Source organism: Oncorhynchus nerka, linkage group LG18 (genome assembly GCF_034236695.1).
Source record: "Oncorhynchus nerka isolate Pitt River linkage group LG18, Oner_Uvic_2.0, whole genome shotgun sequence".
NCBI classification, from domain to species: domain Eukaryota; kingdom Metazoa; phylum Chordata; class Actinopteri; order Salmoniformes; family Salmonidae; genus Oncorhynchus; species Oncorhynchus nerka.
The window spans coordinates 76,348,682-76,363,237 of NC_088413.1; the positions used below are offsets into that span (position 1 = coordinate 76,348,682).

The 14,556-nt window shown below is 41.6% G+C and overlaps 1 protein-coding gene across 3 annotated transcripts in view; it reads right to left on the minus strand.

The window, feature by feature from the left end:
• Positions 1-473: 473 nt before the first annotated feature.
• The window catches only part of LOC115146525 (G-protein coupled receptor family C group 6 member A-like), a 36,054-nt gene continuing 21,971 nt past the window's right edge, over positions 474-14,556 (minus strand). For 2 of the 3 annotated variants that reach the window (XM_065004355.1, XM_065004353.1), the window contains exons 5-11: positions 12,558-13,388; positions 11,432-11,641; positions 10,894-11,011; positions 2,529-9,946; positions 2,164-2,312; positions 1,953-2,033; positions 474-1,859 (exon numbers count right to left, since the gene is read on the minus strand). In XM_065004355.1, the coding sequence (XP_064860427.1) occupies positions 9,006-9,946; positions 10,894-11,011; positions 11,432-11,641; positions 12,558-13,388 (2,100 nt within the window). In that variant the 3' untranslated portion in view covers positions 474-1,859; positions 1,953-2,033; positions 2,164-2,312; positions 2,529-9,005. The remainder of the gene's footprint in view (positions 1,860-1,952; positions 2,034-2,163; positions 2,313-2,528; positions 9,947-10,893; positions 11,012-11,431; positions 11,642-12,557; positions 13,389-14,556) is intronic. The other variant, XM_065004354.1, reaches the window with a different exon arrangement.

Here is a 14,556-nt window from a genome sequence, read left to right on the forward strand (position 1 = left end):
CAATCAACTTCAGTGCTGGACACTTCTCTACTAGCAAGGGTACGACCTGAAGGGTCCGGGTCTTTTGGTATTGACATGAATAATAACCACAGAAGGCTGCTGAGGGATGGACGGCTCCTAGTAATGTTACTACGAGCCCGTCCTCCCCAATTAAGTTACCAGCAGACCGCCTGTGGTATTGACATGTATAATTTCAAGCAGCAGCCTAGTGGTTAGAGCTTTGGGCCAGTAACCAAAAGGTTGTTGGATCAAATCCCTGAGGTGACAAGTTAAAAAATATTTTGTTCTGCCCCTGAACAAGGCAGTTAACCCACTGTTCCCCAGTAGGCTGTCATTGTAAACAAGAATTTGTTCTGACTTGCCTAGTTAAATAAAGGTTAAATAATATATATATATTGTAAATGATGTTGCATGGTAAGAACTTGGTCTTATTGAAAATAAAAATCACTGTCAAAGAAAAACAACACTCAGAATTAAAACTGAAAGAGCGACTTGGTATTTTATTATCCCCAGTAGCTGTTGCACAAGCAGCAGATACTCTACCTGGGGTCCACACAAAACATAATACAGAATGACATATACAGAACAACAAGAACAAATCAAATCAAATTTTATTGGATACATATGGTTAGCAGATGTTAATGCGAGTGTAGTGAAATGCTTGTGCTTCTAGTTCCGACCGTGCAGTAACATCTAACAAGTAATCTAACAATTTCACAATAACAAAGGAATGAATAAGAATATGTACATAAATATATGGATGAACAGCATAGGCAAGATGCAGTAGATGGTATAGAGTATATACATGTGAGATGTGTAGTGTAGGGTATGCAAACATTATATAAAGTGGCATTGTTTAAAGTGACTAGTGATACATTTATTACATCAATTGTTGTATTATTAAAGTGGCTAGAGATTTGAGTCAGTATGTTGGCAGCAGCCACTCAATGTTAGTGATGGCTGTTTAACAGGCTGATGGCCTTGAGATAGAAGCTGGTTTTCAGTCACTCGGTCCCAGCTTTGATGCACAGACACAAGAGCCCAGAATCCCCTGTACCCAGCTGTCTGTTGATGAAGAGTGAAGAGTCTATGGGAAAACCAGTAAACCTCAGAGAGGGAGACTTCTCTACTAAACAGGGATAAGAAGTATTGTGTCATTGTTTTGGGGTGAAGCTGGTTGATCAGTTGTAGTCAACTTCTTTTTCTTACAGAGACCAACAGGAGAGATCAGAAGCAGATATTTCCAGTGGTCAGTCTTCCCAAAGTCATACAACAGACCTGGACTCGATATTCCTCATGAGGCGGCAGGCAGCCTAGTGGTTAGAGTGTTGGACTAGTAACTGAAAGGTTGCAAGATCGAATCCTGGAGCTGACAAGGTAAAAATCTGTCATTCAGCCCCTGAACAAGGCAGTTAACCCACTGTTCCTAGGTCATCATTGAACATAAGCATTTGTTCTGAGTTGCCTAGTTAAAAAAAGGTACAATAAAACATTCATGGTGAGCTGTCATACATAAAAATGTAATTGAACTGACATTCTTTTGTCTGAATTCCCAATGGGTTTCCCTAAATGTAAAAACCGCTGAAAAGAAGGCCAAATATCATTTTAATTAACTTTTTTTTGTATTGGTTGGTTTCAGTTGCTTGTGCAGAATGAATTACACCTAAATGTAAAAAAGAAAAGAAAAACACTTCTCTTTCTCAGTCACTTGAAGAGACTGTCATATCTTTAGTGAAGAAAGAACTGAAGAGTTTCAAGAGGATTCTGAGTCCAGATCTCCCAGAATGCTTTGAGTCAGAGAGAGAATGCTGAAGATGAGAAGCAGGAGAGCAGGGCCAGAGAGGATCACACTTCACTTCCTGAGGAACATGAAACAGAAGTCTGTTTATTGATGCTTTATACACGGTTTTGTCTTTAGATGTGCTTCTTGACAACATAAACTCAAATCCAACCTGAAGAAGAAGTTTCGGTGTGTGTTTGAAGGAATAGCTGTCCTAGGAAACCCAAGTCTTCTCAATAAGATCTTTACAGAGCTGTACATCACAGAGGGTGGAAGTGGAGGGGTCAGTCATGAACATGAGGTGAGACAGATTGAGATGGCATGCAAAAACCAAACTACGCAAGAGACGCCAATCAAATGCAATGACACCTTCAAGCTTTTACCTGGACAAGACAAGCCTATCAGAACTGTGCTGACAACGGGAGTCGCTGGCATTGGTAAAACAGTCTCTGCGCAGAAGTTCATTCTGGACTGGGCCGAAGGAAGAGCTAATCAGGATATCCACTTCATATTTCCACTTCCTGTTCGGGAGCTGAACATGATGATAGAGAAAAAACACTGTTTGATTCAAGTTGTGGAAAACTGTTTTGTGTATGTGAAGCATTCTGGAATCTCCAACTTTGACAAGTACAACGTTATGTCTGTCCTTGATGGTCTGGATGAGTGCTGACTGCCCCTAAACCTCAAGAAAAATGATAGCTGCTGTGATGTCAAACAGTCAACCTCAGTGGACATGTTGCTGACAAACCTCATCAAGGGGAAACTGCTCCACTCTGGACAACTTCCCGACCTGCATCAGCCAATCAGATCCCTTCTGAGTATTTGGACCAGGTGACAGAGGTACGAAGTTTCAACGACCCACAGAAAGAGGAGTACTTCAAGAATAGAATCAGTGATGAGAACCTGGCTAGCAGAATCATCACACACATTAAGTCATCAAGGAGACTCTACATCATGTGCCACATACCAGTCTTCAGTTGGATTACGGCCACTGTTCTAGAGAGACAGTTGGTTGAAGCAGAGGGTGGAGAGATGGCAAGACTCTGAAACAAATGTACTCACACCTCCTGGTATTTCAGACCAAACAGAGGAGTAAAGTCAAGTTTTACTTTATCTTGTTCAACACTGTACACCAAGTCAGAACTGTAGGATAAATAAAGGGGGCTTAAAAGCAGACAATAAAAGCTCTTTCAATATTCAATGATGACATTTCTCTAAAACAGGCTATAGGCTACATATGCACCAGTAAGTCAGAGCAGTAGGCTAAGTTAGGAGAGGAAAAGGGACACAATGATTAGGGTGAGCCGCATGGGCTACTGACAGCTTACTTCACAACATACGCTTAGTATTACCATCTTAGCTACAGTATACATATCTCCCTGGCATATTACATCATTTATGCAGCAGCTTCCAAGACATTTTTGGACTCACCTTATTGTACTGTGCTCACATGAACAGGAAGGTGGGGAAATTTTGTCATCAAACTTTGTCATCAAAGTCTGGCATTCTCTGGATTGATGGTGCTTTTAAGACAACTGGGAACTCGGAAAAACACATGGTTGAATAATAAGGTCATTGATCTTCAGTTTGGAGCTCTAGGAGGAGGCCCGAGTTCCCAACTTGGAATTCCGAGTTGAATGACCGATTTGAATGTATTTTTCCAGTTGGAGCTCGTTTTTTCCCGACTTCACAGTTGTCTTGAACTCACTGAAGTCACGTTTTCGTAGTTCTGAGTTAATAGTATTTTGAGTGCGGCACAACTCATGCTTCATTGACAGCATGGCCAATGTTGAAAGTGTATTATTTAAAACTGGGAAAAGAACCCCTTAAAACCTCTACGGGATCGATGTCCTCTCCCATGGGAGATATATGATTAGCATGACATTGTAAGTAACAAGAACATTTCCCAGGACATAGACATGTCTTATATGGGCCGAAAGCTTAAATTCTTGTTAAACTAACTGCACTGTCCAATTTACAGTAGCTATTACACAGTGATGTTAAAAGTACCCAATTGTCATACTTGAGTAAAAGTAAAAAACCTTAATAGAAAATGACTCAAGTAAAAGTCCCGCAGTAAAATTATACTTGAATAAATGTCTAAAAGTATTTGGTTTTAAATACACTTAAGTATCAAAAGTAGAAGTATAAATAATTTCAGATTCCTTATATTAAATAAAGCAGATGGCACCATTTTCATATATTTTTTTTAAGCATTGCCAGGGGCTTTCGCCAACACTCAGACATAATTTACAAATATAGCATTTGTTTAGTGAGTTCGCCAGATCAGAGGCAGTAGGGATGACCAGAGATGTTCTCTTGATAAGTGTTTGAATCAGACCATTTTACTGTCCTGCTAAGCATTCAAAATATAAAAAGTACTTTTGGGTGCCAGGGAAAGTGTATGGAGTAAAAAGTACATCATTTTCTTTAGGAATGACTTAAGTAGTACTTTCAAGTATTTTTACTTAAAGTACTTAAGTACTTTACACCCCTGCTATTACAGTGAAATAATACCATGCTATTGTTTGAGGAGCATGCACAGGTATGTACTTGAAAATGTATCAATAAACCAATTAGGCACATTTGGGCAGACATTTTGAACAGTGATGCAATGGTTCATTGGATCAGTCTAAAATGATGCACATATACTGCTGCCATCTAGTGGCCAGAATCTACATTGTGCCTGAACTGCACGAATACTGTGTGGCCTTTCTCTTGCATTTCAAATATGATATAGAAAATGATATTCAAAGTGTTTCCTTTCAAATGGTATCAAGATTATGCATATCCTTGCTTCAGACAGTTAGGTTTGGGTATGTCATTTTAGGCGAAAATTGAAAAAAAGGGTTAGATCCTTAAGAGGTTATTAATCCCAGGTTTGGGACCACACAGCCACTCGACTGAATAGCAGGCTAGTGATTACATTGCAATGCTTGCAGTTAGCTACTGTCACTGATCCCTCCAAACCACTCATTGTTGAATTTGCGATTTCCAACTTGTTGTGTAATGTTTATCGTTTTTTCAATATTTTCTCTTCATTCTTTCTCTTCATATGACAAGGATTATTGATGACTGCTAGATTTTGAAAGTAAGATGATGACATGATCAGTCCAATCAAAGCTACTGTACATAAAACATGATTTGACATCATTTTATCTGTGGCGAATGACCTTGAGCCTTCTTGGATGGGCACTTATACTGTAACTCTATGGCAGCACCCAGAGGCTAGAATTTTCTGTCTCTACCCTTAGACTTGGAGGTGACGTGGTGTCCCCATAAGTGACAGAACACTGAGCCAATCACGGTGCAATGCTCTGTATTTTCTGCTGGCTTGCTCCACCACCACAGAAAGCACTGAGCTAGGCTGAAACATCTGCATTTTGGAGCTGCCTTTCTCAGGAAAACAAAATAGAGACCATGTTTGTATGTAGCTTTATTAACTCAATTATATAAATCTTTTTTTTTTTTTACATTGTTTGCAAACTAATATGTGACAAGTATTAATGACAAAATAACATGCAAAACAGGCAAGCCCAAAAAAACAAAAACAATTAAAAAAAAAACATTTTTGCAAAAACTCTGGTGCTCAAAACAGAGCCCCACCTGCCCTGAATTACAGGTCGCCACTGATGATAATGCACGGCCCCATGTGGCAGTTCTTCCATTGCCTGCATACTCACCAGACATGTCAGCCATTGAACATGTTTGGGATGCTCTGGATTGACGTGTACGAACCTGTTCCAGTTCCTGCCAATATCCAGCAAATGTGTGCTGCATGGAGCAAATGATGGTCACACCAGATACTGACTGGTCTTCTGTTCCACGCCCCACTACTTTTTTTTAAGGTACCTGTGACCAACAGATGCATATCTGTATTCCCAGTCATGTGAAATCCATAGATTAGGGCCTACTTATGTAAATTGACTGATTTCCTTATGCAAACTGTAACTCAGTCAAATCTTTGAAATTGTCGCATGTTGCGTTTATATTTTTGTTCAGTATATATTATTAGTACAAATCTATTATTAACAAACTCTTGTGCAAGAAAACAAACAATAGAAGCCACTGGAATTTGGTTAAATGCAGGGAAACTTAAATCACTTCTACCAAATTTCCATCAACATGTTAAATCTGCAACCAGAGAGAAAAAAAAAATTCTAGATCACCTGTACTCCACACACAGAGACGCGTACAAAGCTCTCCCTCGCCCTTAAAGCAGGAAGCACCAGTGACTCAGTCTATAAAAAAGTGGTCAGATGAAGCAGATGCTAAACTACAGGTCTGTTTTGCACAGACTGGAATATGTTCCGGGATTCTTCTGATGGCATTGAGGAGTACACCACATCAGTCACTGGTTTCATCAATAAGTGCATCGAGGACGTCGTCCCCACAGTGACTGTACCGAGGACGTCGTCCCCATAGTGACTGTACCGAGGACGTCGTCCCCACAGTGACTGTACCGAGGACGTCGTCCCCACAGTGACTGTACCGAGGACGTCGTCCCCACAGTGACTGTACTTACACACCCCAACCAGAAGCCATGGATTACAGGCAACATCCGCACTGAGGTAAAGGGCAGAGCTGCCGCTGTCAAGGTGCGGGACTCTAACCCGGAAACTTACAAGAAATCCTGATATGCCCTGCGACGAACCATCAAACAGGCAAAGTGTCAATACAGGCCTAAGATTGAATCATACTACACCGGCTCCGATGCTCGTCTTATGTGTCAGTGCTTGCAAACTATTACAGACTACAAAGGGAAGCACAGTCGAGCTGCCCAGAGACACGAGCCTACAAGACGAGCTAAATCACTTCTATGCTCGCTTCGAGGCAAGCAACACTGAGGCATGCATCATGACAGCATTAGCTGTTCCGGACGACTGTGTGATCACACTCTCCGTAGCCAACGTGAGTAAGACGTTTAAACAGGTCAACATACACAAGGCTGCGTTGCCAGACGGATTACCAGGCCGTGTGCTCTGGCAGGTACCTTCACTGACATTTTCAACATGTCCCTGATTGAGTCTGTAATACCAACATGTTTCAAGCAGACCACCATAGTCCCTGTGCCCAAGAACACAAAAACAACCTGCCTAAATGACTACAGACCCGTAGCACTCACGTCCGTAGACATGAAGTGCATTGAAAGGCTGGTAATGACTCACATCAACACCATTATCCCAGAAACCCTAGACCCACTACAATTTGCATATCGCACAAACAGATCAACAGATGATGCAATCTCTGTTGCACTCCACACTGCCCTTTCCCACCTGGACAAAAGGAACACTTATGTGAGAATGCTATTCATTGACTACAGCTCAGCGTTCAGCACCATAGTACCCTCGAAGCTCATCACTAAGCTAAGGAACCTGGGACTAAACACCTCCCTCTGCAACTGTATCCTGGACTTTCTGACGGGCCGCCTCACAGGTGGGGAGGGTAGGTAGCAACAGATCTGCCATGCTGATCCTCAACACTGGAGCCCCCAGGGGTGCGTGCTCAGTCCCCTCTTGTACTCCCTGTTCACCCAGGACTGCATGGCCAGGCACGACTCCAACACCATGACTTCGTTTGCAGATGACACAACAGTGGCCTGATCACCGACAACGATGAGACAGCCTATAGGGAGGTCAGAGACCTGGCCGGGTAGTTCCAGAATAACAACCTATCCCTCAACGTAACCAAGACTAAGGAGATGATTGTGGACTACAGGAAAAGGAGGACCGAGTAAGCCCCAATTCTCATCGACGTGGCTGTAGTGGAGCAGGTTGAGAGCGTCAAATTCCTTGGTGTCCACATCACCAACAAACTAGAATGATCCAAACACACCAAGACAGTCGTGAAGAGGGCACGACAAAGCCTATTCCCCCTCAGGAAACTAAAAAGATTTGGCATGGGTCCTGATATCCTCAAAAAGTTCTACAGCTGCAACATTGAGAGCATCCTGACTGGTTGCATCACTGCCTGGTACGGCAATTGCTCGGCCTTCCGACTGCAAGGCACTACAGAGGGTAGTGTGTATGGCCCAGTACATCACTGGGGCTAAGCTGCCTGCCATCCAGGACCTCTACACCAGGCGGTGTCAGAGGAAGGCCCTAAAAATTGTCAAAGACCCCAGCCACCCCAGTCATAGACTGTTCTCTCTACTACTGCATGGCAACTTTAACCATATCTACATGTACATACTACCTCAATCAGCCTGACTAACTGGTGTCTGTATATAGCCTCTCTACTTTTATAGCCTCGCTACTGTATTTCACTGTCTTTTTACTGTTGTTTTTATTTCTTTACTTACCGATTGTTCACCTAATACCTTTTTTGCACTATTCGTTAGAGCCTGTAAGTAAGCATTTCACTATAAGGTCTACTACACCTGTTGTATTCGGCACACGTGACAAATAAACTTTGATTTGATTTTAAATAAATGATAAACAACTACTAATCAGTATAGCATTACTGTATAGCATAGCTAGGGGGACATAATGTACTGTATTCTGGAGAAAAATGATTCCTCTAATGCTTGGGTTCATGTTCCCATAATGCAATGGTTTATGCCAAGTTCCATGCTTCCAATAAGTATCACTGGTGCTTGACAGTCTTATCATGGGTCACACTTTGAAAAATTTCAGATTGTCCACCTGTAGAGGCTCTTATTATTATTATCTATCCTTATGCTTCGTCACTTTACCCTGCCTTCATGTACATATCTACCTCAAATACCTCATTATTATCTTTCCTGATGCCTAGTCACTTTACCCTACCTTCATGTGCATATCTACCTCAAATACCTTATTATTATCTATCCTGATGCCTAGTCAATTTACCCTGCCTTCATGTACGTATCTACCTCAAATACCTCATTATTATCTATCCTGATGCCTAGTCAATTTACCCTACCTTCATGTACATATCTACCTCAAATACCTCATTATTATCTTTCCTGATGCCTAGTCACTTTACCCTACCTTCATGTGCATATCTACCTCAAATACCTTATTATTATCTATCCTGATGCCTAGTCAATTTACCCTACCTTCATGTACGTATCTACCTCTAATACCTTATTATTATCTATCCTGATGTCTAGTCAATTTACCCTGCCTTCATGTACGTATCTACCTCAAATACCTCATTATTATCTATCCTGATGCCTAGTCAATTTACCCTACCTTCATGTACATTTCTGCCTCAAATACCTCGTATCGCTACTATCAACAAACTATTTGCTGACAACAGCCATGCCCTTCTTTTCATAGTGTTTCCGGATGTAATTTGTGATGGCATTCTCGTTGTTGAGCTCTTTCCTGAAGAGCATGATGTAGCACTTGGGAGCAAAGTGACAACAGAGTACGCTGTAATTGGACACCAAGATGGCCGCCGCCTCGATGGCCTGCTGGTACTTCCCCGACATGTTGATGTAGACAGGGATGAAGACGATCCAAACCACCAGGAAAATCATCATGCTGATGGAGACAAAACTGGCGTTCTTATACAAATCTGGCAACTGCTTCCCTTTGAAAGCAAACAGGAAGCAGACCACTGCCAGCAGGGCAATGTAAGTCAACATGGCGCCAAAGAGCATCTTGGAACCTTTGTTGCACTCCAGAAGGATGGTGGCCTCGTCGAACCTGCTGCTTTCGACAATGAACGGTGGGGCGTAGGTCAGCCACAGCACGCACACGGCCACCTGGACCGCCGAGCAGCACGTTACCACGGCGATGGGTCGGTTGAGGCGCTTCAGTGTGTCGCCGACTGTAACCCTCAGATTGAAAGTGAAGGCCACAAAGATCTGGAGCAGGTTGGCCAGGATGCAGGAGACGCAGACAGTGAAGGCCATGCCAAAGAGTGGGAGACCCGCCATGCAGGTGGTCTTTGTTGGCTCCCCCAGGAACATACTGATACAGCAGAAGCAGGCCAGCAGGGACAGCAGCTCCAGGAAGCTGAGGTAGCCTCCAGTGGATTTCACTATGGGTGTTCTACGATCCACAGCAAACAAAATGGCCACCAGAAGGCTGACAACAATCCCCAAGACATCAAATGAGACCAGAACAGTGGTGAAAGCGTCAGTCCACCCCAGGTACTCAATGGTTTTCATCAAACATCTGTCCATGTCTGAGGATGTGTACTCCCTTTGTGGATGACAGGCCACGCACTTCTTACCTGAGGGTTGAATCAAATAGACAGTATGTGATATTTGTGATAATAATCATGTACTTGTTTGAGGAGTATGCAGGATATATTTACATGAGGACGTTTGGCTTTGAATAGAGTTGTGTGAGAAACAGGCGTTGTCTGGTATTATGACACTATTTGAAGCAGTCCACAGTAACCACACTTATGCAAATTACCTATTTGCTTAGAGACCCAATTTGCCCTCAGAACATCCTCAGTTCGTCAGGCCATGGACTCTACAAGGTGTCGAAAGCATTCCACAGGGATGCTGGCCCATGTTGACTCTAATGTTTCACACAGTTGTGTCAAGTTGGCTGGATGTCCTTTGGGTGGTGGACCATTCTTGATGCACACAGAAAACTGTTGAACGTGAAAAACCCAGCAGCATTGTAGTTCTTGTCGCACAAACCGGTGCGACTGGCACTTACTACAATAGCCCGTTCAAAGGCACTTAAATATTTTGTCTTGCCCATTCACTCTCTGAATTGCACACACACACAATCCATGTCTCAATTGTCTCAAGGCTTAAAAATCCCTGTTTATTAACCTGTCTCCTCCCCTTCATCTACACTGATTGAAGTGAATTTAACAAGTGACATCAATAAGTGATCATAGCTCTCACCTTGATTCACCTGGTCAGTCTATGTCATGGAAAGACCAGGTGTACTTAATGTTTCGTATACTCAGTGTATACAAAACATTCCAAAAAAATACAGACTAAACATTTAGACAATAGACTCAATATGTCCTCAGATCAGTTACAGACCTAAAGTAAAAATAAATTGTGGCCATATAGAACTGTAATCAGATTAGTTGCAAAAATCCCCTCAGACAAATCCCCGGTGGTATGGAAACTGACCTGCTTTGGATATTGTCTGATGATTTTTCAATTTACATCAAAATCAATAAGCATCTTGATATTTTACTGTACTTACCACCTCCGGTAGAAATGTATCCACGACTGCAAAGAGAACACTCCTTGCAGCATGAGTTTATCTTTGAAATTAACTCGTATCCCGGATTACATGTCTTACAGCAGTTGGCAAAAGTCACCTAAAAAAGAGAGAAGATTTTAGGCAGCACTTTACATTGCAGCATGGAATAAAGTGGTAATAATATGCTAATAGTAGAGTAACAACTAATGTCATGTAGACTTCATGTCCAATGCTATCTATTGTGTACTGTAGATCGAGCTCTTTGCCCCAAACTCAAATTAATAGGAGGCTAAGTTAACCCACATCCAAGAATAATGATTAAAGATAGGAAGGCTTACTGTAAAGTTAAGAATACTGATTTAAGATAGGAAGGCTTCCTGTAAAGTTAAGAATAATGATTTAAGATAGGAAGGCTTACTGTAAAGTTAAGAATACTGATTTAAGATAGGAAGGCTTACTGTAAAGTTAAGAATACTGATTAAAGATAGGAAGGCTTACTGTAAAGTTAAGAATACTGATTTAAGATAGGAAGGCTTACTGTAACATTTTCGAACTCTCTGATGAGATGCTCTCTGATGCGGATGGGTTCATCAGGCCTATACTCTCCAACGGTTATTATCCGATTTTCTGAAACCGACATATTCCACTCTACGATGTCATATCCTGTAGTAGGGTCACCATCTTCATTGAAAGCTATGTGTGTGGTATTGTCCACTATGAAGTTAACCCGCTTGAGTTCCTCTAGAAGCTGTGGACACAACCAGCTAAATATGAACAGCGGGCAGCATCTTATAGTTTACTCTGTGGTGTTATGTAGGAGAGATTGTATGTCTAAAATACAGTCAACCCTATGACTCAATCCTAATTAACAACAGTATCACAATAAAATGTCCATTCAAATATAAGATTATTTTTCTAGAATAACAAAAAGAAAATGTACATTTCCAGATCCCCAAAGTAGACTAATATCAAGAGGAGTCAAACATCTGCTATCTGAGCAGCTAACCGATCGCTGCAGCTGTACATAGTCCATCGGTAAATAGCCCACCCAATTTACCTACCTCATCCCCATACTGTTTATATTTATTTACTTTTCTGCTCTTTTGCACACCAGTATCTCTACCTGTACATGACCATCTGATAATTTATCACTCCAGTGTTAATCTGCAAAATTGTAATTATTCGCCTACCTCCTCATGCCTTTTGCACACAATGTATATAGACTTTCTTTTTTATTTTTATTTTTTTCTACTGTGTTATTGACTTGTTTATTGTTTACTCCATGTGTAACTCTGTGTTGTTGTCTGTTCACACTGCTATGCTTTATCTTGGCCAGGTCGCAGTTGTAAATGAGAACTTGTTCTCAACTAGCCTACCTGGTTAAATAAAGGTGAAATAAAAATAAATAAAATAAAAGTATGTACAGTATATGCATCAATCTGAAATTAATGGGAAAGATTGGCACTAATTTCCTCGTTGTATTTGGTGTCTATCTTTTCCATTAATTTGGGGCCGAGGCACATAGCTGCATCTACACTAGCCTACAGATAGTATAGTATCTTTAGAGGTCTGAAAACCAACACCTATTTTTTGGAACTGATTTTGTAATGAAGTGATTTTAAAGTGTTAGTGATTACGTCAACTCACACAGTGCAGTGGCTTACCTCCCAAACAGCAAAACTGGCATTTCGTTTACACCTTACATTGTCGCAGTTCAGCAGGCTTCTCAGCCCCTGAGCAATGACTTTGACCGCTAGATAGATGTAATAAGACTCATCCTCGTCAATGTATTTCAATAAGCACCTTCTGTCCAGGCATGTCCTTCCACCACTCTCTGACTGGGATTTGGTGTCGGGTAATGCACAGTTCAGCACACTTTCATCTACCAAGGAATCGGGACATGGAGGATAATGACACATAAATTCATGGATAAAGCTGTTATGGGCTTTACTTTGGAACATAGAGTCACGGACGTACTCATGAAAACCCGGCACTTTGTTTCTCTTTGGAATTAATCCAAATACCCTCCCAACCTTTTGAATATCGAGCATTTCAGAAAACTCCTTGTTGGTGGCCCAAGTGTCACTTGCGATCCAAATTCTGCTGATCCCCATTCTAAGGACCTCTTTGAGGATGATCCTAACATTCAATTCAGCTGTGAAAATGACAATGGCCTCGGCAGACGAATTGCGAATCTTTGACATGAGCATGGCCAATTCTGTTTGCGTTCTGGTCTCGTTGAGTAAAAAGTTTGCTGATAGGATCTCCTTGAAGTCCACACACAGTTTCCTGTCATTGAAGTGATCGATCAGCCTCTCGGCGCCATACTTGCCGAACTCATCGTCACTGCCTATCACTCCCACGCTCTCCCAGGTGAGATGCTTCACCAACTCAGCGATCGCAATGGTCTGATGCTCATCACTGGATACCGTTCGCAGAAACGAGGGGAACTTGCACTTCCTACTGAGCAACTCACTTGTTGATGAATAACTGATCTGCAAAAATGAAGAACAAAGCGTTGAACAGCGCTAGAGCAGAAGTTACAGTGACAATTGGTCATTATGTATTCCCACTTGAAATTAAACCTAACTTATAAAGGCTTTAGAGCATTGAATGCTTTATGGAGCATTAAAGGCTTTATAGCGCATTAATAACGGCTTTATGGAGCATTAACGGCTCTACAGAGCATTAATAAAGACTTAATAGAGCATTAACAAAGGCTTTATAGTGCACTCATAAAGGCTATTAAGATTATTTACATTTTCACGAGTACAAAACAGACTCTTCATAAATCATTTATAAGCAAAGTTATACTCCATGAAGGGTTAGGGTTAGTCACTATATCAAGGGTTAGGGTTAGTCACTAGATAAAGGGTTAGTCACTACATCAAGGGTTAGGGTTAGTCACTACATCAAGGGTTAGGGTTAGTCACTAGATAAAGGGTTAGTCACTATATCAAGGGTTAGGGTTAGTCACTACATCAAGGGTTAGGGTTAGTCACTAGATAAAGGGTTAGTCACTACATCAAGGGTTAGGGTTAGTCACTAGATAAAAGGTTAGTCACTACATCAAGGGTTAGGGTTAGTCACTACATCAAGGGTTAGGGTTAGTCACTAGATAAAGGGTTAGTCACTACATGAAGGGTTAGGGTTAGTCACTACATCAAGGGTTAGGGTTAGTCACTAGATAAAGGGTTAGTCACTACATCAAGGGTTAGGGTTAGTCACTAGATAAAGGGTTAGTCACTACATCAAGGGTTAGTCACTACATCAAGGGTTAGGGTTAGTCACTAGATAAAGGGTTAGTCACTACATGAAGGGTTAGGGTTAGTCACTACATCAAGGGTTAGGGTTAGTCACTAGAAAAAGGGTTAGTCACTAACATCAAGGGTTAGGGTTAGTCACTAGATAAAGGGTTAGTCACTACATCAAGGGTTAGGGTTAGTCACTAAATCAACGGTTAGGGTTAGTCACTAGATAAAGGGTTAGTGACTACATCAAGGGTTAGGGTTAGTCACTACATCAAGGGTTAGGGTTAGTCACTACATCAAGGGTTAGGGTTAGTCACTAGATAAAGGGTTAGTCACTACATCAAGGGTTAGGGTTAGTCACTAGATAAAGGGTTAGGGTTAGTCACTAGATAAAGGGTTAGTCACTACATCA